Source organism: Palaemon carinicauda, chromosome 7 (assembly GCF_036898095.1).
Source record: "Palaemon carinicauda isolate YSFRI2023 chromosome 7, ASM3689809v2, whole genome shotgun sequence".
NCBI classification, from domain to species: domain Eukaryota; kingdom Metazoa; phylum Arthropoda; class Malacostraca; order Decapoda; family Palaemonidae; genus Palaemon; species Palaemon carinicauda.
Genome location: NC_090731.1, coordinates 132,189,811 through 132,217,589, shown reverse-complemented (window position 1 = coordinate 132,217,589; position 27,779 = coordinate 132,189,811). Strand labels below are relative to the sequence as shown.

The window sequence follows — 27,779 nt, the reverse complement described above, 5'->3', positions numbered from 1 at the left end:
AAGCATTGCCAGATAATTAGAATACAGAAAATTATATTCTACGGACACAGCTATTTGTTCTGTTGTAAATGATTTGCTGAAAATGATAGGTGAGAACAAATGTAGTATCATGATTTATTACTCCATCTTAGTGCTGCTTTTGATACAGTTGCACATGAACTGCTACTAGATTATCTATGGTTCATCTGTGATGAAGATCAAGCCTTTGGGTATCTAAAAGGCTCATGAACAAATTGGAAACTCTCATTCGTCACATGACTCATCAAACAGAGGGGTATCCCAGGGAAGTGTACTGGGCTCAAACTTATTCTTTGTCTGTACTATAGGGAATATCAAAACTACTACAGAGGCATGAAGTGAAGTTTAAACTATTTGCAGCCGATACACAATTTTACTTCTGCATAAATGACATTGAAAATACTACTGAACCTTTAAACCCTGTTCTTACTAGTGTTGGGGAATTGATGATAGTTAAACAACTAAAACCAAATGAAAATAAAATTAAGTTTATGGTGGTAAGAAAGAAAAACTTGAGAGACATCCAACTAAATACAAAAAACAACCTGCTCCCGATATCTAGTAGAGTTCGTGACCTAAGTGTATCATTTAACTATAATTTGTCTCTCAGTGTTCAAATGAATAATGTAGTAAGATTCGCTGGATTATCACCTAAGAAACATTGATTTTGTAAAGAAGTATCTGGATGGATATTCTGTAAAGAAACTTGTGATTAACTCTGTTATTACCAGGATTAGATACTGTAACTCCATCTTTTATAATCTACCCAAAGAGCAACTTAAGAAACTACAAAATATAATAAAAAGAGTAGCAAAATATTTGAAAGTTGTTCCACCCCAAGAAAGGATTACTCCTACACCATTTGAATTACACTAACTGCCTATTAAATCCAGAATAAAGTATAAGATAATTGCAATAACTCATCAACTATCAGAACCGGACGTCCAAAATATCTTAAAGATTTGCTACACTTGTGCAGCTAACGAATCGTGACGACACAAAAATAGTTACAGATGGTTTCAAGTTATTGGAGCCAAGATGTACCTATATTGTAGGTTCTAGGGCTCTCAATTAGGTGGCTTCAAAACTATATTACAAGCTCCGACTAAATAGATGGAAGAAACTGAAGGCTCATGTTTTTTGTGTTCAATAATGTGGATTTGACAGTTGATGCGGAATACACTGTGGCAATCTAAGAATGTATGCAACAAGCAGACCTTGAAGGTTTTGTAGTGCGTAGGGTTTCTTTGTGTAATAGGACCACGAAAACAGCTCTTAAAAAAGAAACAGGTAACAATCTTTGAATACAAGGCGACGACCATGCGCGACTTCTTCTTTTCCAGCAATCCTGGTTACTTTGCAAAAATCTTTCATCTGATTTTGTTGGAAATGCATATATGTCATAACTCTACCCTAATACTGGAATTATTCATTTTTTTTAATTCTGTAAAATTTAGTGATAAATGAAACTATGATATTGACAGATATCTATTGCTTCTCTGCCACTGTTGAATTCATCCTTAAAGTTGTATTTCCTTCTCATGTGACGGACATGGAAGAGTTCATTGCATTGCCGCCATTGCTAGCGTGTAATGGAAAATATTAGTTCAAATGTGGATAATTTAATTATGTTATATATATATATACATATATATATATATATATATATATATATATATATATATATATATATATATATATATATATATATATATATATATATATATATATATATATATATATGTATATATATATATATATATATATATATATATATATATATATATATATATATATATATATATATATATAAAGTGTTTATAAGTTTAATGTAGGATATGTTAGTGTTTAGATTTTAAGACAACATTCTGCAGACGACATTTGATCATCTATAAAGTTTAGAAAAGTTATTTAACTAGTATATGAAGAAATAGAATCAAATCAACCTTACAAATTATTACTTAACCTAGTAACATAAAATTGCTCTTTAAAATTTGTAAATGCAAGACTACCATATTTTTCGTATCTATTCATAGGTATCCAATAGGATGTCATCTCAGCAGTTGACAGACGTAAAAAGTTTTAGTTTCTCAAATTGTAGATGAATAATCAAAGTATTTATTACAAAAGTACTTATTTTACCTTTTATTGTACTATTCATAACGATAAATAGCGTTGGTTAGACATTTCTTGATAGACTTGGGTATTTGCAAATTATGAGCAGCCTAGCCTATATTACTAATGGACTTATTAAACATAGATCAGACAGCAAAAAGTGAACTAAGTGTGATTTAAAAATTTGGGGATTCATTATTGTAACTGTAATTTGTCATCTTCACTATGCTAACCTTGCATGTGTGGGGTTTTCTATGATTGATAAAAAAAAATTGTAAACTCTTGAATCTGTAGGTAGACTACCTACCCAATTAACTAAATGTGTAAGAAGTGAATATAAAGCAACAAGAAAAAGAGGGAAACAGACAGACTTGAATTTATAAGCTGATAACCGTCATAGAGAGCTACAGTAAAGTACATGGGGTCCCAGCCTCACTTACAAAGATGTACAGTGAGTGACATGATACTTTTAAGCCTATAGTATAGACTTGTATAGCATGTGTGTAATTTGCTTTTTCTGGCATGTTTTGACGTGGTTTAATACATTTAATAGAAATACCATGGAACGTCACTAGTAAACATCAAACACTCATGTTTTCCCATAACCAAACCCAGAACGGTCTCTTAGAGGGGTTGTGCCATCAGTGAACTATCAGTGACCTTTATGCAACAATTAAAGTTTTTTACAACATCCCTTAGGCTCCAAGTTGCACTCAATGGTAAGTCTAGCTTTTTAGCTCTGCTTTCGCTTCCTTGGTGATATTTGAGTAAAGCAGAGAAGACATGATTTATAAAGGTAGATTTTCAGTCACAATATCCAAAATTCAGCTCTGACCTTGGCTGTTAATATATTCTTTCTTTCTTTCATTTTCCAAATCATTGATATAGTTGTATCCCATTTCTCCAAAACTGCATGGAAACTTCACATTCTATAATTTAACCGCACTCAAGGTAACGTGTCGTTACATATCGGCAGGCTTTGGCCCCCTTTATAATAAAAGCCATACCTTATTAATGTTGAATTGCTAGGTCTTGGCTCCAAGTCATCGACGCCCAATCATTCACCTTATACAGGAGTTCATGGATTCATATGCTCCAACAATGTTATGCTTTTACTTTATAGGATTCGGTAGAATATATTCTCCTCTTACTGTAACTATATCAACACAGTCCTCATCATAGCATTATATTCCAGGATAATAAGGGATTATAAAGAGCATCATTGAACAATCCTGACTTTTCATCAAGCCTCTAATAAACATTATTTAAAAAAGTATTATCGATGATCGACCGAGAGATATGATAGACAATGACATCACTGGACGTCTAAGATTACACAGTTTGATGACTAATTTGTAAAACCAATAATTGGGGGAAATTTCTCGTACAAATAAGTGGTTTGGCACAAACAGTCAGTAAAATCATTGCAGCATTTATGAATGAAGAGTTTATATATATATGTATATATATATATATATATATATATATATATATATATATATATATATATATATATATATAAATATATGTATATGTATAGGTATATGTCCAGTGTACGTTTATGTATATATATATATATATATATATATATATATATATATATATATATATATATATATATATATATATATATATATATGCATATATATGTATATATACATATATATATATATTTGTATATCTATAAATATATATATATATATATATATATATATATATATATATATATATATATATATATATATATATATATATATATATACAGTATATATACATATAAATACACATATACATATATATGTATATATATATATATATATATATATATATATATATATATATATATATATATATATATATATATATATATATATATATATAGATATATATCTGTGGACTGTCACTTTACCACTGACAAGACCTACATTAAGACCTACTGTACACTCATGACGAAGGGAATAATCATTCGACGCCCACGTAAGTTGAGGGGAATGCTGTAGGATAGTGAAGCCGACCTCATGATACGCCGAACTAGTGATGAAGCCACTCACCACCCAGCTATGTCACCCCACCCCCAAGCCCCAACCAACACTCTCAACAGCCACTGAATTATGTCCCTCACCCTCACCGCTCCAGATTCTTGGCTATTGTCAATGATAATAAAACATTCACTTATCTCTTCTTTTTGCATGACTAGGGAGCTAATGATTGTTTTCTTGTAGATAGTGGTGCTTGTCATTCTCTACTACCACGCTTTCTCTCTCTCTCTCTCTCTCTCTCTCTCTCTCTCTCTCTCTCTCTCTCTCTCTCTCTCTCTCGAGGACACTACCTAACATTTCTAAGCCTGCTAATATCTGCTTGTTGGCCGCCAGCAGATCTGATATTTCCACTCACAGCTATGGGATGCTGACATTGTCATTTGGTGTGGCCAGTACAAGTAGAATTTCCTCATCACTGGCATGGCACAGCCTCTCATTAGAACAGATTTCCTCACCTCTTTCGCCTTCATGGTGGATGTAGCGCATGAAAGCTTAGTCAACTCCAGCTCCTATTCATCCAAACCTTTATCACCTGCTCCCTCCAACTCCAACCTCACACTCCTCATCAAGATGCCTGTGGATGCCTATGAACACTTCCTCATTTTTCACCCGACACTTTCCAACCAGAACTACGCCAAATGGCCACAACTCCTGTCAAGCACAGTTTTTATCAACATGTCAAGACAACTGGGCTCCCAGTCTTTGCAAGATTCAGACGTTTGTTCCCAAACAATTTGACAACTCCTAAATGCACATTGACTGAAATAGAGGAATTATTTTATCGTCAAAAGGCTTCAAAATGGTCTTCACCCATACATATATAGTCCTGAAGAAAGATGGATCGCTGCGCCGTTGTGGGGATTACAGCTATCTTGATATGCATACGGAACCAGACCATTAGCTCTTTCCAACGTCGCCGACATCACTACCTATCATTGCAGGCTTAAAGTGTTTTCCACTCTCAACATCCTGAAGGAGTTTTATCAGGTGCCCATCACCATCACCACCCACTTCGTCATGTATACTTTCAATTACTTCTGCTTTGGCCTTCATAATCCAGAGGCCACATTTCAGTAGCATATGGATGGTATTATAGGGGAGTTCCTATTCTCTGAATGTTATGTGGATGACATACTTGCATTTTCTCTCACCAAAGAACATCACCTACTTTACCTATACATCATCCTCGACCTGCTTAAGCAGAACGGCCTTGAAGTCAGGTATGACAAGTGTACCTTTGGTGTCAAGGAAGTGTCATACTTGTGGCACCGCATCACTCATGAGGTCATCCAACTCCTCCCCCCCCCCCCTGGTAAGATATCTGCAGAAGTTCCCCATTCCCTCAACCGTCAATACATTGTAGGAGTTCTTGAGCATAGTGAACTTTTATCACAGGTTCTTTCTGGTCATTGCCGTCCCTTTCGCCCCCTGTATGACTCTCTAAATGGCAAATAAGAAACCTGAAGTGGGGCATCCTTCACGAGGCAGCCTTCTTCAACGGGAAGAAATCCTTATCAACTCCTACTGCTCTCACTGTTCCCGTGCCAACTACCCCCCTCCTACTCTCCACTGATGCTAGTGACATTACTGTAGTGGCAATACTCGAACAGATGGTCAATGGATCATCCTGCCCATTACCCCTCTACAGTAGAAAACTTTCCAAGGTGGAATCCAGTTGTGTTCTACCTTTGACTGCAAACTACTGGTGGTGCATTTGGCTATTCATCACTTCTTCAACATTTCAGAGGGCACATCCTTCATTTGCATAGACCATATGCCCCTTGTGCATATCTTCACTTAACAGTCCAACGCCTAGTCTGCCTGTCAATGACAAAATTTTTTCTGCTATGTCTGAATACAATTGCACCTTTCAACACATCCCTGGTAAACTAAATCCTGTCGTCGACACCCTTTCCAGGAACACTCGATGCTGTCCACCGGGGAATGGATTACATTGCCTTAACAGAAGCCCAGCCAAAAGACCCGGAGTATAAAGCCTGTAGGATACACTACACATCTCTCCGTTGGGAAGATATCTCTCTATTGGGAAGATGTCTCCCTCGATGATTCCAATGCCACCCTATCTGTGACGTCAGTATTGGTAGGACTGACCCATGGATACTTGCGTCCATGTGCCGACAGGTGTTTCGATTGATCCATGGCCTCTCACACTATTTTTGCCGATGAATGGGACACCTACAGAAGTAAAAGTTCATATGGCATGGTATTACTAAGGATGTCCGTACCTGTATTTAATGTCAAACTTCAAAAGTCCATCAACACACGGATTCTGGTATGGATAATTTTTATCAACCTCAGTGTAACTTTGCTGATAATAACGTTGATATGGTGATATGGTAAGCATTATATCTGAGTCTCAAAGACACCGTTAGGTTTATACATTTGTAGTTCGCTCCAATCGCTATCCTGAAGCCATCCCCATGCAAGATGCAGCATCCAACATAGGTATTGCTGCCTTACTCTACAGCTAGTAACCAAACAGACAGAGGTGGTGCCCAAGGCTGAACACAGGAACATGCCATGCAGTAAGGGTGTGGTTGGGTACACTTCTTCAGATAGAGGTGTACCAAGAACTCCTGTGTCCAACTGTACATAGTAGTGGAGTGGCTAGTCCTAGAGTATGTTTCATCTTCCATAGCAATGAGATAATGGTAAGTATTTTCCACAGTTCTCAGAGAAGACGTAATTTTTAAATATATAGTTCTTTTCGTCAGCATTTTCAAATTTTTATATGTTCATTAAGATTATAAGCAGGGATATTGATGTATGAGCATAGATTATGTGAAGATTTTACGCCAGTGACATAGATTTTTGACCCAGCTCATTATCTTAAAAAAGATGACATTTCCTTGCTGTTGACTACGTTTGTTTTGAAGCCAGTTTATGGTACTGATTGAATTAATATGTGTGGTGCTAAAAGACAGTCAACAATCTTGGGGTAATAACATTCCGATATGAATACATTTTTATTATTTTGGATTTGGGTTGATAACAAGAATATTAATTTTGTATAGTACAAATTGATATGCAAGTGGATTCCAATGTTGAATTTGAGAAAACCATGTTATGAGACAATTGTACAGGTTGCATTATAGTGTGGTATGTTTGTCGTGTTTTACTTGATTCCATAGTAATACATTCTCTTTTCGTTTCGCTCAAAAGATCTCTCATGATTCCCTTAGATCTTCTTAAAATGTTTTGAAATTGGGGTTAATAGAAGTATAGAAAGCTTTACTCCAACAATATCTGATACAGACGAATTTACCATCGCATAAATTTAGACACGTTCATATTTGTACTCACAGGCAGATAGTCACCTAGAAACGTCGCATATTATGAATATTTTCTATACTTATAGAGAAAAGTACAGCTTAACTAGTAATAATACAGTAATGCTAATGATAAAATGTACTTGTTTATCAAATCTATTGCGAGTGAATTCAAATGTGGAAAACAATTAGCCATTGTTCCTTCCAATAATACTGTTTTGAAATATCTTTGAAGATAAAGATTTTGGAATTATTATGAACTTTATAATAGAATTACCTTAAAATTATCAGGTACATGCTTTTACATATATATGTATGCATAAAACTATTCTACAAGAAAAACTTACCAGTTGTTAACATCATCTTTAGACTAAGGAATGTCAAGACAAAGTGTGACTCTAATCAAGCTTTTTAAACTATTATTTGATGCGTGTAAGAAAAGACATCAAACTTCAAGAACTGCTGATATTTTTCGTTTGCGAATATTAAATATTTTTATGACGAAACTTGTCTCATTAACCATTAAGAAAAAATACTGGCAGCAATTAAAATTGCTTGATTGATAAGGAAACGGATGAAATGGTTGGAGGAGATAGCCTTTCGGGAAAATATTGCTTGTCGATTGCAGTTTTAAATATTGTGTTGAAATCTTGTGCAAACTTCAACCATCGCCACTTCCATAGAACTGTATCAACACCACCAGGTAGGTGACCACTGTGTTCACAACCTGAAAATGAAGAATAAGGAAATTTTTTTAGCTTCCTTAAATGAAATGAAAATGTGTCAGATTTCTATATATATATATATATATATATATATATATATATATATATATATATATATATATATATATATATATATATACATCTATATATATATATACATATATATATGTATATATATATACATATATATACATATATACACACACACACACACACACATATATATATATATATATATATATATATATATATATATATATATATATATATATTAGGCACAGTAGGAACTTGCAACTTTGGCTGATAAATTTTGTTCAACAATTTATAATTTACCTAATTTTGCAATATTAACATTAGGAAAATTATAAGCGTTTTTAGAAAAAAATCGTTCATTCTCAGTCTTACCCAGAAATCTTCGAACTAACGCATTTGTACCTTTCACAGGCTTTGGTGTATTAATACTACGATCCTTACTTCTTCCCAATCCTTCATCCACATACTAATATCTGCTTTTGTTTTGCAAAGTGCCAAAACATTCGACTTTCTTTCTCTAATCAAATCAGAAATTGTACATTTCTTCAAAATCAAAACCTCCGGATTTAGTATTTTTCTTCTAGATAGTTGTTGTAACTTCTGTTGTAGTTAGTAGTGGGTTGCCAATGCCGCTCCCAAGTTTTCCGTGTTGGTCATGGAAATACTAATATTGTGCAAGTTTTGCTGTATAGGATTTTCATACATGATTCGGAAGTTAAAGGATATGTATGGTTATGACTGTCATCTTGTTTCTTCTGTTGAGTTAACCTTTCACAAATGATGAATTTTTAAATTTCAATAATTGTGTCATAAGGAATATCAGGGGTGTTTGTAAGTATAAGAGAATATAAATAGGGAACTTGAAAACAACGTTATTTAATATCCAGTTACAAGACAATAGAACATCAAGGATAGCGTTACAGGAAGATTTATGGCAAGTGAAGAAAAACGCGATATGAGAAAAAAGCAAGCAATGTCAATAAAAATGTAGCCAAATACTTTTTGTAATTTTAATTATTATTTTAGAGAAAAGTAATCCACAAAAAAGCCCTATAAATATATGGATCTAAGAATAAAAGATGCATATGGCGATATACTGTCTGGAATGAGTCCAGCCCTGACTTGATGGAGTATTTTGATCTGTTGAATTGGAGGATAGAAGAGAGAACAATGAATGACATACAAGTTTGAAAAGTTAGTGTAAGTTTGAGAATGCTTATAGAGCTGTTAGAATATGAATGCTGGCAATGAAGAGTTTGAAAAATTGTAAGGTTACAGGAATCTACTTTATTGTGAGTGAATTGATACAGTGGTATTTGTGTAATGGAGTGGTTGATTAGGTTTTGTGAGGTGTCTTGATGAAGGAAAGATTCCAAAGGGTGGCAGAAGAATGTTTCTTTTATTTTATAAAATAAATGCAGCAAAATAAAAGAAGAATTTAAAGGGCATGAAAGTTACATAGTGTGCCGAAGTAAGTATATGGAAGTATTTTCAATTAAGGAAGTGAGGCAGATACTAATGATTATGCATCATAAGATTATAACTGAAAAAATTAGACACATGATATAAGGATTGATAGTAGAAAAGTGGAGGCTTAGACAAGGCTAGTATGTTTGGATCTGATGTTTGTCATTGAACAGTTTGTAAGCAAACTTCAAATGAAAGAGGAAAGCCATATGTAGCAGAAACAAACTTTAATATATATTGCATGACAGTCTGTAGAAATGCAATGTTAAAAATATTGAGAGCCAGATCTGTATGAGTCAAGTTTGACTCACTGGGGCGGTAAATCTTCTCCCGTTAATAATAATAATAATAATAATAATAATAATAATAATAATAATAATAATAATAATAATAATAATAATAATAATAATAATAATAATAATAATAATAATAGTAATAATAATAATAATAATAATGATAATAATAATAATAATAATAATGATGATAATGATGATGTCAATGTCAATGTCAAGGTCACAGTCAAGGTCAATGCCTATAATATTAAAAACATTTATAGGATTAATAGTATCAATAGTATTAATAGAATTAATAGTATTAATGGTAGTAATAGTAATAATATCATTATAAATATCAATATCAATTTAAGTAACAATAGTATTAATAATATTGAGTATTAATAATATTATTAGTATTCATAATAATAATAATAATAATAATAATAATAACAACAACAATAACAATATTAATATTATTAATATTAATAATATTGATATTATTAATATTAGTATTGCTATTATTATTATTATTATTATAATTATAAATACTGATATTAATAATATCAATATTATTAAAATAAATATTATTAATATTAATATTATTCTTAATATTACTATTATTATTATTATTATTATTATTATTAGTAGTAGTAGTAGTAGTAGTAGTAGGTGCAGTGGTAGTAGTAGTAGTAGTAGTAGTAGTAGTAGTAGTAGTAATAGTATTATTATGATTATTAATACCAATATTATTAATATTAATATTAATATTATTAACTTCATTTGTATTATTAATATTATTGATATTATTATTACTAATATTAATATTAATATTATTAATATTGTCAAATAATAATAATAATAATAATAATAATAATAATACTATTAATATTAATAATATTAATAATTAATAGTATTTGATATAGATATTTGAAATATTAGATAATAATATTATTATTAATATCAATATTATTAATGATTATATTATTATTATCATTATTTCTAATATCGTTATTATTAATATTGATATTATTTATATTATCATCAATATTGACTTTAATATCAATATTATTAATATTAACAATAACATTATTATTATCAATATTAATATAATTATTATTAACATTAGTATTAATAATGTTTTATATTGATATTTGATATTAATATTACTATCATTAATAATAATATTAATACAAATATTCGTAATATTAACATTAAAATTATTGTTATTAATATTCATCTTAATATTGATATCATTAATAAATATTACTATTATTATCATTAATAATAATATTAACAGTATCAATACTCTTAATAATATTAATATTAATTTTAAAATCATTAATATTATTAATAGTAATAATATTATTATTTATATTAATATTAATAATGATATTGATATCAATATTAGTATTAATATTAATAATAATAATATTGATAGTAACATTAATAATATTAATATTGATATTAACATTAATATTAATATTAGTTTTAATATTAATACTAATATTAATATTAATATTAATATTAATGTTAATATCATTATTAATATTAATATCAATATTAATATTGATGTTAATACTAATATTAATATTAATATTAATATCAATATTGATAATAACATTAATGTTATCATTTATATCAATAATAATAATAATAATAATAATAATAATAATAATAATAATAATATTAACATTATTATTATTATTATTTCTATTATTGATATTCATATTAATATTGATATTAATATTAATATTTTAATATTATCATTAATATTAATGATGATGATATCATTATTATTATTATCAATATTATTAATATTTGATATTAATATAATTAAAATTGATTATAATATTGCTAAAATTAATATCAATATTATTATCAATATTACTATTATCAAAAATAATAATATTAGTAATATTAATATTGTTATTAATATTATTATCAATATTTATATTAATATTGATATTAATATTATTATTATTAATATCAATATTAATATTAGTATTAATATTAATATTAATATTAATAATCATATTAATATTAATATTAGTATCAATATTAATAATAATATTGATATCAATATTAATATTAACATTAATAATAATATCCGTATTATTTTTAATAATCTTTTTAACATTCATGTTAATATCAATATTAATATTAATGTTAATCACAATATTAAAAATAATATTATCATTAATATCAATATTAATATTATTAATAATAAAGATATTATTATTATTACTATTAATATTATTATTATTAATATTAATATTATTATATTTATTATTATTATTATTATTATTATTATTATTATTATTATTATCATCTGTAATATTATTATTATTATTATTATTATTATTATTATTATTATTATTTATTTTTATATTCATATTCATATTATTATTATTATTATTATTATTATTATTATTATTATTATTATTATTATTATTATTAATATTAATATTCTGAATGTGAATAATACTAATAATGATATTATTAATATTAATGTCAATATTGCTAATAATATTATTATTTTTATTATCAATATTAATGTTATTATTTTTATTAATATTAATGCTATTATTATCATCAATTTTAATATTATTAATATCAATGATATTAATATTACCAATATTAACACCAAAATACGTATTATACTGTTGTAATTTTTTGTTTTTACTTATGCTTCTTGATATATTGCAACAGTGACTGCAAAATTCCAAGAAAGTCTGAATTGAGCGTAGCTCTATGTGAGAACGGCCCCGAGTTGAGAGTGGTCGCTATGTTCTTGATATAGCCAAAGACAGGATATCAGGAAATATGAGTTAAAAAAAGTTAGCATAAAACATCCTTGGGGGTGGCCCTGCTTCCCCGCCTAAAAGGATTTCTAGATATTCTAAACACCATGTACACTAAGTCAATTGAACAATGGAGTCTAATAAGCGTCAGGTTTTTCTCCATCAGTTCAGGATGAAAGTCAGATTCTGAAGTACAAACATATGGACAAACTTTAAAGTACTACCGACCTGAAGTGCTTTAAATAGCTTCCTTAGAAATAACAGGTCTCCAAAAATTTGGAAAAACTTTCTCAAAATTTGATTCTTTTAACGATATTAGATGGAAGACTGACTGTTTCAATTTTTATCTAAATATTGGTTTCATCCTACAGCCAACATGAAATAATTCGCGTTACTTCTGGTCTCCCTCTGGACATATACTGTATATTAGAGAAAACAGTAGACTAATATCACCTAATATAAAATTAAAGCAAGGTAAAACCCAGAGAAACCGATATTTCTAAAATCACTACTGACAGAAAGGCGATCAGAAATAACCAGGGTAATCTATTTATCTATCTAGGTGCCATATCCTCGACGTGGGCAGTCAATTTCCTCCACCTGGTTCCGTCTCTAGCTCTCTATAAATTGTCCAGCTGCTACGTTCTCATTTACATCTTCCACTAAGCTGTCGAAAAACCAGGATAATGAAAAATAGAAAAATAAACGCATGTAACGTTAGAAATAAACGATACAATAAAAACTGAAAATGCTAAGCTAAAAGGAATTAAAAAAATGCTTACAACCTTGAAATTAACTTCTCTGAACCGCACCTACTCCTTGCCCCATTGGTATCATATTCTAGTTAGCTTTTATGCATTTGTTTACGAACTCTGGTTCAAAATTAGTTCTTTTTCAAATATAAGGCTGTTATATTTATTGAAATCCTTGGTGTCTTGTTCCTTGAAAATAGCGTGACTTTATTCTTTTTTTTTCTGTCGTTTCATGAATCGCACTATAAAGACGTAGTGCAACAGCTTCTCGTGAATAGATAATATCACCTTAGTTAGAAATGAGGTTTGTAATTTTAATACTGAAATGGATAACGCAGGTCAAGCTGCCAACTAATCATAAAGAGTTCATCTGTTACATAACTGGTATGGAATGAACATCTTGACCCTCCACTCTTCTTGGACTCTCACTACTCTCTCCCTCTCTCACACCTTCTCACTCTCACCATCCTCAGACTCTTTCACCCCTTCTCACTTGCTCACCAACCTCTCTCTCTCTCTCTCTCTCTCTCTCTCTCTCTCTCTCTCTCTCTCTCTCTCTCTCTCTCTCTCTCTCTCTAATAAATTACAAACGTTAGCGTCGAGTTTATATCCCCCATTTACATAAATATCTCAATTTTAAACTGAATATCCTCTTGAGAAACATTATAAGTTCCATTCTCTAATAACATAATGTTTGGGAAGTGAATCTTTATATCACTAAGAGTTGGAATTGTTGAAAGACAAACAGGCATGAATGGAAGTAATAATGTGGTTTCTGGAATGGTTACAAGATATCTGGAGGCTTGAATGAATGGATAAATTCCTGGAATTTAGAAAGTAAGAAAAACTTATTACGTGGGTTACGTCCCGTCTGTTTAATAAATCCACTGAAATATCTTGCAATTCCCAATTATAAAAGGGCTCAGTGCACGGGCCAATTTTCACCTCGCCAAAACTTGCTTAAAATTTACGTTTTATATATATATATATATATATATATATATATATATATATATATATATATATATATATATATATATATATATATATATATATATATATTTAGTAGTAAATGAAATGGATGGTGGTAGAATGAGAAAGAGATGGGTCACGCAATAGGTGAAATTGGTAAAGTAGGAAAGCGTGAAGAGTGATCATGGAAGCCAAAGAGGAAAATTTATGAAGAGAAATTTGACCTAATTTTCTTAGTTTGGAAATGGAATGTGAATGATATGAGAATGTTTAATGAAATTAGGATGAATTTTTATACTAATACATTTGGTATGAAAAGGATAAAAGGGTAGAAGTGTGGAGGAGGTGAGAAAAACAAACAAAAATCTTTAGAGAATTTGAAAAAATAAATCAATGTATGGCAGAAAGGATGAGAAGAGAAAGGTCTAGAATACATCAGATAGTTGATAAGATTTTTTTAAAAAGTTGATCGAAAAAAGGTCTTTTATGTCCAGAAAATGCTAGACTACCTGAATAATACAGGTGAATATGGCCGTGTGTTTACGTGCCTTCAGCGCACTACTGATGAAAATTGGCATATGAAGTTACAAAAGTATTTCTGCTTCTTGGTTGAATATATCAGCAGAATATTAGAGACATTGCTCTCCCTGACTTCATTGATAAAATATTACCTCTTACCAAGTTAGATTACCATTTATCAGAATGAAATCCTCCTGTTGATAAATCATGATACAATAAAACGTTCCATACCCACCGTAGTAGCCATGCCCTTATTGAGTGTGAAGAACCCCCTTCCTTCAATTTGAGCATCCATTCTGCTAATGTGGTCGATAAGTGTCGCCATCTGTTAGGATGAGTAAAAGACTGTAATATGTATTGGTGTTTATTTCATTTGAATATGTTCAATAGGATCTCCACTTTTCATTTGTATTCACCTTGTATGTGAAATTGTGAATCTTTTGTAAAGGCAAGTTTCATTATAGATATAGCTGGAAGGAGAATAAAAGCTAGTTACCACATACTTCCCTCCATCCGTTATATATTTGTTACTCGAAACATGGACTCTATACTACTTACTTTATTCCAAAAATCATAATAGATTAGATTTTTGTAAGATATATGTAAGGTCACAATTGCCCTTAATCATAAAAGGAAAGCATCTTAATTATATGGAACAGAAAGCCAAACGAAAAGAGAACCATGGAAAATACAATGGGTAGCAAACAAATAGTTTATTTATAATCATTCGTGGGAAAATCAACAACGTAATTAAAAAGCGCAAAAAAAGAATAAATAAAAAACTTTTAATAGGTTTCTAAGTTTAAATTGCAATATAAAAATCATGAAGACAATATCTTAATACCTTTTTACACTAGGTGACAATATAAAAGATATTGATGACCTCAAGATATAATGGAAATTGAACCTGGAAGACGAGTCTGAATATCAAAAGCTATATGGGACGGTGCATTGTGTCTTCCTCTCAGAATGATTCTGCTGCTCATAACAATATGAAATAAATTGGATGAGTTTGGTAAAATTATTGAATCCTTTTTATTGCCGATTTCTACCATTAAGGAAATTGATATACAGTACCGCAAGTATCAGCAGACCAATAACTTGTTCCTTACCTTGCTTTTTCGTGCTTCATCCTTCATGGTTCCCTTTAGAAGTATGAGGGGCTCAATAAGGGCATTTTTCTGCAAAGAAAAATAGCTTCACTGTGATTTGAATATTGAAAAGAAAATAACTACACGATTACTAAGTCGGTGAATTAATAAAAAAAACATTTTCAATAGGAAGAAAATATCTTAGTACCGTTTTCCTAGTACCCCGTATCACGCGCGTTGTGCTCTTGCCTAGTGAAACATTGCTGAGGTTCATGACAATGTTTGTGATTTTCTAAGCAGCATGCTATATGGTAGATTGACAGAATGAATGAAAGAATGGATTTTATCATTTCGATGTAATCTCATTAATTCTTTCGGGGCTAGTACTATTAGTGCCCCTCATGTGGTGTACTAAAGTGGTTTTGCAGCTTCTCTACGAACCCTAGCTGCACCCACTTTTTAGTCCTGTAATTTACCTCCATTTTCATTGTAATTTACCTCCGTTTTCGTTGTAATTTACCTCCATTTACGTTGCTTCACTTCCACATAGATGTCAATTTCTTTTAGCTTTTACTTCTTTGTACAAGTGTGGGGTTTTCTCTCAGTTGTGCTTTGGTAATGAAGGGCCTTATTACCAGCCCCAGTGCAAAACCATATATGGCCAATATTTCATAAAACAATTCGATCCATAGCTTTACTGCGATATGTGAGCTCTTAAATAACAATTCATTTAATTAGGTGGGAGGCGAATCTTTCTCTCATTAATTCCCCTTTGGCACAAAGTTCATTGATTTTGTGCCACATCGATTATTTTCATAGTCGTGCTACCTGCTACATTGAAGAGAGCTTTATGATTGTTTTCGAGAGGGGTATTTTGAAAATATCTTATTTTTGTGACTTGTCACTTTTCAGCTACGTATGCAAAACTTGTGTATCTTTTTAAATCCATGACTCCTTCATTTATATATTTATACTGCCCTGTTTGAATTAATACTATCTCAGAGAAAGAATATTGAATAAAAGATCCTTTCTATAATTTACGAGACGAGACAAGCATATAGATTAAATAAAATAATAACTATTTTTGTTTCCACCCGTATTTTTTTTTTTTCGTTTTTCTTTTTCTGGTGCGTTTTAAAATTATTCCCTACAGTCATTTGTAATTTGTTATTGATATTATTGATAGACATACTTACGAACAAAAATTCTTGACACCCAAAACGATGTTATTTATTATAAGATATTTCAATAATACTTTTTAATACATTTAGAGCAAGTTTGTGTTTTTGTGACTAGTTTCTGTTTAACTTGCTAAGAATTCGCAAATGTTACCTTCAAAGTTCTTGTCTCCGGAAATAGGAATAGAATATTCATTTCCGATAATTAGACATTGAACTCAAATTTAAACAGAAGTTAGCGGAAAACTGAAGGTTTGTGTTTACTCTTATGTAAGTGGTTCCTAAGTTTGGAATACAGTTTAGCCCATTTCAGTGGATTCTGTATCTACGTGTCATAGATTTTTCAAATTTGATAATAAACAGGAAAGATTTTATTAAAAATTTGCAGCAAAAAATACTTATCATTATTATTATTATTATTATTATTATTATTATTATTATTATTATTATTATTATTATTATTATTATCATTATTATTATTATTATTATTGGTTCAAAAATATCAAATGTAAACGTTTTGGTAAGATTATTATTATTATTATTATTATTATTATTTTTATTATTATTATTATCATTATTATTATTATTATTATTATTATTAGTTCAAAAATATGAAATGGAAACGTTTTGGTCAGTGGTCAATTGTTTGTTTTATACCGTAATCCTTTCAGTGCACGGAACGTCAACACTTAAAAGGGAAATCTGATTTTTCTTTAATTCCAATTAATATCAATATTACATGCTATAAGATCCATGATTTTCACTTCTAACAAAACTTACTCCTATCCACTAACCTTGAGATGAACATCTTCGCTGTAAATGGCACCGCAGAATATCGGTGCAATGGCTTGAAGAGACAGGAGTCCAAAGCTCACGGGAAAGTACCAGTCTGTGTAATCGAGAGCCGACACCATCGTCCAGTAAAGGAAGCAGATGAGGGAGATGATGTGGTGGGGCATTAGGACTAACATGAAAGGCCCCATCAACCTCTTAAAGGACAGAATGTTACTTCGTAACTCTAACACAGCTTCCTGCAAACGATTAATGTCACCGTCTGCGATGCACTTTTGAACTGGCGAAGTCTGCGTTTGACCGAATTTCGCACACTCGAGAATGCTTTGCAGCTCAGTTTTAATGTGGGTGAAACAAAGTACGAACACTTTAGAAGCCATGACCACCCAAAGTACGGGCATGGATAAGGTGTAGCTGTAAATAACGTACACGTACACTAACGAAAGCATACGCCATATACCATCGTTGTTGATCAAGTTGAAACGTAGTTCGTTGAATATATTGAACACAAAGAAACTCACGCATATGACAAATCCAATAAAGAGTGGAATGGCGAGTTTAGGAGAGCGTACCCCGGTGGTAAATATCGGGAACTTTCTCTCGAACTTCATCCAACCGTCGAGGAACTTGATCCATTCCTTGTAATAGATGAGGGTCAAGACATGCATGCAAACGGCGGTGATACTCATCACTACCACAATCAGGATCATAACATACAAAGTGAGGCTGTTGTCGCCGCTCACTGATGCCTTCATGCAGTCGTAGAAACAGGGCACATTCAAGCCGATTCCGCAAAATACCCAGAAGGACAAGAAAGGGGAAAATGTCCAACCACGTTTAGGATAACTATATGTTACAGGAAAACACGCCCACACTTTACTCCAGCGTTCTATGTGAACGAATGGCGTAGGGTAAGTCCGGATTGCGAAGCTTTCTAGGTCAATTGGAATGACTGGAAGGTCAGCCATTGTAGTTGGGCTGTGAGGAAACATGATTTCCAGGATATCTTGAGGTTTTAGTTGACTTTGTAATCTTGTTTAATCTATGTGATCGATGTTATTACGGGCTTTAGCTCATAGAGCAGCCCGTATCTTTGCTATGCAATTCATTCTTTTTTTTTTTTTACATTTCTGAAAATTCACTTGTAAGCATTACATTTACCATGTAGTTGAAACTTCAGTAACTTACGCGTTGCCATTAAAATCTTGTCATTCACTTTATGGACACTATTGCTGTGGTAAGTTATTCAAACACTTGAAAAACTGTGATATAGGCAATAATTTTCATACTATTATTAGTCACTTTATGAACATTGATGTCAATGTTGAATAATTATTACATGTTATAGATATAAAAAATTCCATCAACTCGGGACATTTTTTCCTCCTCTACTGAAGATATTTTCTGTAGAAATCCCTCTTGAATAAATTTGGAGAATCACTATTTTCTTTATCACCATTTTCCAATAATCACCCATATATGTACTATGATAACGCATCGATGTCTTACATTCTGGTGAAGCCAGGTGATGACTGAACGTGTTCTAATCTCCATTCCTCTCTTCTATACTCAACGCATCTTTGATCAACTGGATCCGGCTCTTGAAAAATAAAACAATGGGATAAATTGAAGGGAGACAACGCAAGGTGAACGAGATCGATGGCGGTTTTATCCTGTCTTCATGCCCCTTGATACTGCGTTTCATGCACCACCAGATGCCTCAGTGGTATCTTGTTTACGTTTACTCCCTCACGATGAGATTTATCATACGACGCAAACTGAGATTTGTAGGCCACAAGGTAGCTCCCCCGTAAATAAATGTAAAAACTGAAAGGTACGCTTCCTGTCGACACACATCTTCCGCGTCGTTTAGAGGAGGCTCCTCAGTGAACCCAAGATGGCTGCAAGTCTTTGTTAATGCCAAGAAAAAAAAAAACCCTTTCCATTCAGCTGTAGGTTTGACCATTGTTCGTGGTTATAACAATAACTTCCTCATTTCTTCCTGTGTCACTCTTTTCCTCTCAGTGTCCTTGTTTGAATTTCGGAGGGTTTGTATAAATTAAGATCCACATTCCTGTTGGTGACTAGTCGTTTTTTTAATTTTTATTATTTATGTACACATGTAGTAATTCGCACATAATTGTTAGTTCTTAAGAATTGTAGGTGTACCACTTGGCTAACGTTTGCAAGGCGTGGGGCTCATTCCCATCTTACCACCCACCAGTACATGGGTAGCCTCCCCTGCTGGTGTTGATAAAAGGGTGGGGGTTAACAAACCCATGACTAAAGATAGAAAATTTAAAAAAATAAAAAGGATTATATCTCACAACTTAAATAATGCAGTCATCGAAAATTATTAAAAATATATGTTTATCTACCTTCACCATCACAAATTGTTTCTGTAATTCTCTCTTAATATTCTAGAGATAAGTAATAAAATTTAAAGCAAAAATTATTGTGAGCTGTACAAATTATGGGACATTTGGATACAAGCTTTTTTGGCATTTTCACCATTTTGTCTTGATTCCCAGGAATGATGAGGGCATCCAATGTTGTTAATGACTTTCTCTAACATTTGTCTGTTTTTTAGCCCAAAGCTTTGCTGGGCTGTTTGCACTTGAAGAGTACAAGAAGAGTTAAAATACCATAGGAAGTCTCATGTATTTGTGTCTCGCAATTATGATAGCAGAGTAGTACAATGTGTACAGACCCTTATTGGCCATTGTCAGAAATTATTTGAATTAAAGAACCAGTACGATTAGGAATAGGATTTGAAATGAAAGCGACAGTGAAATAGCTATGATAAAGATTGTGTATAAAGAGGACTGTGTAACAAAAAGTGGAAAACACAGGCGACGGTCTGAATATGGTACTGTACAGTACTTGCACAAGTATTATTCATTGCTTAAATATTATAATTTTTTGATAAAAATACAATATTGTGAAGTGTTCTGGTTTCTTGAGATTTACATTATTGTACAATATCTAACACTGTTGTTAGACTTCCTACAACATCTTACAGTATTATAAAAACGATAGTATTGTGGGAGTGACCTGTTAGGTTGTAACTGAGAAGCGAGGTGAATGCAAGTGAACTTTATTAAACAGACATCAAGCTTAAGTAGCAGTAGTTGAGAGCAAGAACGTTACAAAAATTCAAACAAAATTAAACATGTGTTATCAGGTTTATACAGGTTGATTTATTAACAGTGCAGGGAAGAGCGAGTAATAAGATAGAAAAGCAAAACTTTTACAATGTACGAGCATGTATGAAACACATGCTGCGGTACATGGATTCCTCCCTTGAAAAGGACATACAAGTGAAATAGAAAACCCTGCTCTTGAGAGGCGTACCGAAGGTGGGTTATCTGGCGGGAATTATGCAGTTTTTAGGCGATCGATAGAGAACCAGTCTTCTTTGCTACGATTGTTGATTAAGAAAGCCTTCGGGGAACGACAGATCACGACGAAAGGGCCCGTGTAAGGATCGTTAGTGGTGACCTGCTAGTGTCGTTGTGCAGGAAAATATACATTGCTGAGAGCAGATATGTTGCTATGTGTTGCTTTGCTGGTGGCTTGTAAATCTGGCACTGAAGGGTAAATTTTCCCAAAACGAGAGTTAGGTGCTGCATATTATCAGAGGAGGTTGTAGACAGGAAAAATTCGGCAGGAATGACCAACGGGTTGACAGACACCATGTCAGCTGGTGAGACATCCAGGGTGTCTTTAGGAGTAGTTCTTAGTCCAAGTGGGACCCAGGGAAGCTGAGTAAACCAGTTGGAGTCATTGTAGCGGGACATCAAAGCTGCTTTGAGGGTGCGATGAAAACATTCAACCATTCCGTCGGCAGCAGGGTTGTAGGTGGTTGTCTGCTGTAGGGTGATTCCCAAAAGATTTGCTAATGATGTCCACAATTGAGAGGTGAAATTAATACCACCCTGAGAGTAAGGCAGATGTACATAAGGCGGATGTTGCCGTTTCCATGGGAATGGCTTCCGGCCAATGAATTGACAGTAAACAGGTAACAATGTCCTTGTAATTTGGGTAGGGGACCCACTACGTCAACTTGATTGTGGGTAAAATGACGCTGAGGTTGAGAAAAGGTGCCCGCTACTGAATCCGTGTGAATGTACTTTTGAGGTTTGGCACGAAGTACATGCGCGGAACCAATCATTAGCATCCTTGCTAATACCCTGCCAAATGAGCTTCATCTTCAATAGCTGTGCAGTGGATCGGCACAAGGGATGTGAAAGGCCATGCATGAAATCACACACCTGTTAGCGCATGGGAACAGGTATCCATGGTCTTGGTCTACCAGTACTGACTTCTCAAAGGAGGTTTGTTGGAGTCATCAAGGGGGATATCTTCCCAAAAGGAGGGATGTACAGGATGTCCTACATGCTTGGTGTTCTGGAACTTTTCGTTGGGCTTCTGATAAGGCATTGTAATCTAATGCCAGAAGAATGGCAGCCAATGTGTTTCTTGGTAGGGCGGCAGCTACGGTGTTGAAGGGTGCAATTGTATTGAGCACAGCGGAGAGATGATGGCATTAACAGGCAGACCAGGCATCAGACTGTTGAGTGAAGGCATCTGAGGCCTATGGTCCATGTGAATTACGAAAGGCGTACCTTCTAAGAAATGACGAAAGTGACGGACAGCCAAATGCACAGCCAGCAATTCGCAGTTAAAAGAAGAGTATCCACATTGCACCTTGGACAGTTTTCTACTGAAGAAGGCTAATGGGTGGGGCAAGCCGTTGCCACCTGCTTAAGCACTGCACCAATAGTAATGTCCCTGGCATCGGTGAAGAAAAGTAGTGGGGCATGTAGCACTGGAAAAGTGAGAGCAGCAGTGATTGATTGATCATTCTTCACGTTGCAGAATGCCACATCTTAAAGGGGACCCCACTTCAGGTCTTTTGGCTTGCCCTTGAGGGAGGGGGTCGACTCCTTCAGAAGTGATGCAGTGCCCAATGAAATATACTTCGCTGGCACTAAAGGTACACTTGTCATACTGGACTAGAAGGTCATTATTTTGTAGGCTGTCGAGGACCATATGTAGGTGATGGAGGTGTTCCTCTTTGGAGGAAGAGAACACAAGTATGTCACCAACATAACATATACAGAAGGGGAGGTCACTTAAGATGCCATCCATGAGGTGTTGAAAAGTGGACCCAGCACTACAAGGGCCAAAATAATAGTAATTGAAGGTGCATGTAGAGAAAGGGGTGGTCTTGGGGATGTCTTCTGGGTTCATGCGCACCTAATAATATCCCTTCAAGAGATCAAGTGCGGAGAAAACCGTTGCTTTGTGCAAGTAGAAGGTTACATCGGCAATGTTTGAGAGCAGGTAGTGATCCAGTGCTGTCTACTTGTCCAGGCACCTGTAATCCTCACATGGACGCAAAAAGCCATCTTTCTTCAGGGCAATGTTTAAGGGTGACGACCATGGGCTTGAGGCCTTTTGGCAAAGGCCCATTTCTTCCATTTCAGTGATTGTTTGTCTTGTAGCTGCCAAAAGATCCAGTGCCAGGCACCTGAATCTGGTGAACACTGGTGGCCCCGTGATCTTGATAAGGTGATAAAACCATGTTTGGCAAGAGCAGTGGGCGTTAGGCAGACTTCTGGATGGAAGACTTCTGGGTACGACATGAGGAGGTGGGCATAGGCATCCGTGGGTGCGCTAATGTAGAGAGCAAGGTCGTAGGGGACGTGTTGAAGAGGTGTCATCAAGTAATAATCTGTGTCAACTAACCGTCGGTGAGCGACATCAACCAGGAGGTGGAAATGTGTGAGTCGAAATCCACACCGGTAATGTGGCATCAGCTACGAGAAACTTCCAATTATATTTGTCACTTTCAAACAATAATGTGAGGATTTCATAATTATGGGTGGGTATCTCAGATATGTTGGCAGCTACTAGGTGGACGTCGGCAGACTTAGGTAGACTACATGGTGTTCTGGAGAGTGGCCTTGGCAGAAGAGAATGCCATGCACCCATTTCTACTAGAAATTGCACGCCCTTACCTACATCATGTAAAAAGAAAAGATTAGTGACTGGGGAGGCCACTGTCACAGGAGATGGCCTACTTATACGTTTTTTGGCCACTGACAACCATTTGCATATTTCTTTGCAACCACCTCAAATCTGGAGTGGTAGTACCATAACTGCGGCCAACGGACGTCAGTAAGTGGCTGTAGAAGTCACTGGTTGGGGTATGAGAGAGTGGTGGGCAATGGGTGGTTTTGTCGCCGTTCTGGCAAGTCCTGCCACATTCATGTCAGTTTTGGTCGATATTGACGAGTTGTCCTTTTCGTCTGGAGGTCTTGAAGGCGTGAAGTGGCTGTCCATAAGGATGTCGACTTTGGTCATCAAGTCTTTCATTGGCAAAATATCGACATTGTATGGAAGCACGTACAGGTTTGGGTAAGCGCCTTCCCCAAAGGGCACATAGCAGGTTCACGTCCCGAGGAGAGCCGTCTATGGCAGGTTGGAGGCGAGCAATACTGGTCATTTACCTGAGGGTGAGTGAAACCTTCTGGTTCCCCAACAGTTGTTGACAGACCTGAAAAAGTTAGCCTATATGGGTGGCGGGCAATGGCAAGTACTGCTACAGGAGGTATGTTTGGAGGGCATCGTACGCTATTGGGGGATTCCCTTGGTTACAAAGCCAATCGGAGATTTCCGGGAAAGGTACTTTGGGATCGCCCCAAGGCCATAGTCTGCTCTGGTACTTGAGCGAGTCACGTCTTTGATGCGGAACTGGACCTCTGCTTGCTGAATCCAGGAGAATGCTTCTGTACTGCTGAAGGGCGGTAGTTTCATGGAAGTGGCGTTGATAGGAAAGTCAGGGTCGGAGGGCTGCATCATCAAACAGTAAGACACAGCAGTGAGGGTTAAGGAGCTAGTATTCCACTGGTCAGGACTTGCGAACAGGAACGTCACAAAAATTCTCATAAAATTGAACATGAGCTATCAGGTTTACATAGGTAGGTTTATTAACTGTGCAGGGAAGAGCGAGTGATAAGTTAAAAAAACAAAACCGTTACAGAGTACGAGTGTGTATGAAACACGTGCGGTACAGTATCTTACTCTGATGCATTTTAGGCTATATATGTTCATGCTAATCGTGTTTGTTGTTATTGATGAAGACTTTTAGTTTTAAATTTTTGGAGTGGACTTGTGTTATTAATTAGTTTAGGTGGTGGTTTCTTCTGCAATTTTAACTGTACAAAATATGTTTTCATTATAATGTGAGTATTTTATAGAAGAGAATTATTGCGAGAATAGATAGATAAGGGTCAAAAGGAAATATAATTGCGAATGTATGTGATTGTATGTGTGTAAATATTAAATAAGGTAAAGTATAAGTAGAAGAGTGTTTGAATTTGATCCATAGAAACCCAGGACATCGTTGAAGAAGAGATGAGTGTTTTAAAAAAGAAATATGTAGTTTTTTTATCTAATTCAGGGAGATCCACCAAAGACCTTCAATACATTAGAAGCTTGGCACAGAAGTCTTCAATTATCACTGGTTCATAACTACCCAACCTTTTATAGGTTTATTGCGTTTCCCAAACTCAAACAGGATGATACGGAAAAAAATAACATTGAGAATTAGAACTGTACACGAGTATGTTCCCAAATAATTGAAATATAAAACACGATAGAGCAATAAAGACGATAAATATTGAATAAGAAAATTGAGTCAATTTATTGGAGTACTTATGAACTACTTGAACTAAAGAATTATATTATTATTAATATCTTTATATAGTTATTTCTGTTTATATTACACTATCTTACTAAATCTTTTATTGAACTACAGGAGTAGATTGTTTTATGTTTCTATAGATATTACTATATTTAAGAATTTATTCCAACAAATATTTTATTTGTTTTTTGTATATCAATAAAATATCCTTGTTTTTTTTTTTTTTTTTTTTTTTTTTTTTTGCGATGTATTATCCTAGGGCTAAAATGTAATCCGCTGAATTGGGCTTGTGCTAAAATGTAATGCGCTGAATTAGAGTTGTGTTAAAATGTAATGCGCCGAATTGGAATTGTGCTAAAATGTAATGTGCTGAATTGGACTTGTGCTATAATATAATGCGCTGAATTATCCTTGTGCTAAAATTTAACCACTGAATTGGACTTGTGCTAAAATGTAATACGCTGAATTAGATTTGTGTTAAAATGTAATGTGATGAATTGGACTTGTGCTAAAACGTAATGTGCTGAATTGGACATATGCTGAAATGTAATGTGCTGAATTGGACTTAAGGTAAAATGTAAAGCACTGAATTACCATTGTGCTAAAGTGTAATGCACTGAATTTGACTTGTGCTAAAATGTAATGTATTGAATTATTTTTGCTATAGAATGTAATGCACTGAATTATCCTTATGCTAAAATGAAATTTACTGAATTGGACTTGCGCTAAAATGCAATGTGCTGAATTAGGCTTGTGCTAAAATCCAATGCCCTGAATTATCCTTGTGCTAAAATTTAATATGCTGAATTAGACTTGTGGTAAAATGTAATGCGCTGAATTGGACTTATGCTAGAATGTAATATGCTAAATTATCTTTGTGCTAGAATGTAATGGGCTGAATTGGATTTGTACTAAAATATAATGAGCTGAATTATCCTTGTGCTAAAATGTAATGTGCTCAATCGGACTTGTGATAAAATGTAATGCGCTGAATTATCCTTGTGCTAAAATGTAATACGCTGAATTATCCTTGAGCTAAAATGTAATATGCTGAATTATCCTTGTACTAGAATGTAATACGCTGAATTGTAATTGCGCTGAAATATCGGTCCTAAGTTGTCCTTAACGGAATTGTCTGCAAGATATGATTACTATGCTCCATTAAGTATTTTGAATAATTTCCATACGAAACTGGTGAAGTATGTGTTAAAAAAGAATCGATAACACAGATAATTCTATCTAAATTAGTTCTCTACACTCAAAAATACATTTCCACACTCTCCTGTAAGAGGAATATCTCCCTATGTTATAAAGAGCAAGTGTCTGGCTAATACTAGGTATACAGTTAATTCTAACAATAATGCCTTCTAAACCATGAGGCTCAATACTATACAGTATTCTAGAAATTTTATTCCAGCTGTGACCAAGTTGTGGAACGATTTTCCTAATCAGGTCATTGAATCGGTAGAACTTCAAAAGTTCAAACTTGGAGCTAATATTTCTATATTGAACAGGCTAACATAAGACTCTTTTATAGTTTATATTTGAAAGATATATTTTAATGTTGTTACTCTTGTAATATTTCATTTCAATTGTTCATTAATTTTCATATAGTTTATTTATTTCTTTATTTCCTTTCTTCACTGGTCTATTTTTTTCCTGTTAGAGTCCTAGGGCTTATAGCATCTTGCTTTTCTAACTAAGGTTCTAGCTTGGCTATTAATTATATATAACTACATATATGTATATATATATGTATATATATATATATATATATATATATATATATATATATATATATATATATACATATATATATACATATATATATATATATATATATATATATATATATATATATATACAAATATATATATATATATATATATATATATATATATATATATATATATATATATATATAAATATATATATATATATATATATATATATATATATATATATATATATATATATATATATATTCTTACGAAACTC

General features: G+C 33.2%; 2 protein-coding genes across 2 annotated transcripts; both read right to left on the bottom strand.

The window, feature by feature from the left end:
* Positions 1-7,259: 7,259 nt before the first annotated feature.
* LOC137643637 (uncharacterized) lies at positions 7,260-19,177 on the bottom strand. The gene is made up of 4 exons (XM_068376354.1): positions 18,070-19,177; positions 16,119-16,187; positions 15,242-15,331; positions 7,260-8,189 (listed from the first exon to the last, which is right to left on the bottom strand). Exons 1-4 carry the CDS (start codon positions 19,057-19,059, stop codon positions 8,124-8,126), a joined length of 1,215 nt encoding a protein of 404 aa, XP_068232455.1. The 5' UTR covers positions 19,060-19,177; the 3' UTR covers positions 7,260-8,123.
* A 2,351-nt stretch (positions 19,178-21,528) lies between these two features.
* Positions 21,529-22,247, bottom strand: LOC137644541 (uncharacterized). The gene is made up of 2 exons (XM_068377506.1): positions 22,125-22,247; positions 21,529-22,005 (listed from the first exon to the last, which is right to left on the bottom strand). Exons 1-2 carry the CDS (start codon positions 22,245-22,247, stop codon positions 21,529-21,531), a joined length of 600 nt encoding a protein of 199 aa, XP_068233607.1.
* Between the last annotated feature and the right edge of the window lie 5,532 nt (positions 22,248-27,779).

Excerpts from the sequence above, each read along its gene's own strand:
- LOC137643637 (XM_068376354.1), bottom strand. The coding sequence starts at position 19,059 with ATGTTTCCTCACAGCCCAACTACAATGGCTGACCTTCCAGTCATTCCA. Across the intron at positions 15,332-16,118 it reads ATGAAGCACGAAAAAGCAAG|ATGGCGACACTTATCGACCA; the intron begins GTAAGGAACAAG and ends TCATCCTAACAG. Across the intron at positions 8,190-15,241 it reads ATAAGGGCATGGCTACTACG|GTTGTGAACACAGTGGTCAC; the intron begins GTGGGTATGGAA and ends CTTCATTTTCAG.
- LOC137644541 (XM_068377506.1), bottom strand. The coding sequence starts at position 22,247 with ATGCTAATGATTGGTTCCGCGCATGTACTTCGTGCCAAACCTCAAAAG. Across the intron at positions 22,006-22,124 it reads CCCACAATCAAGTTGACGTA|GGTGGTATTAATTTCACCTC; the intron begins GTGGGTCCCCTA and ends CCTTACTCTCAG.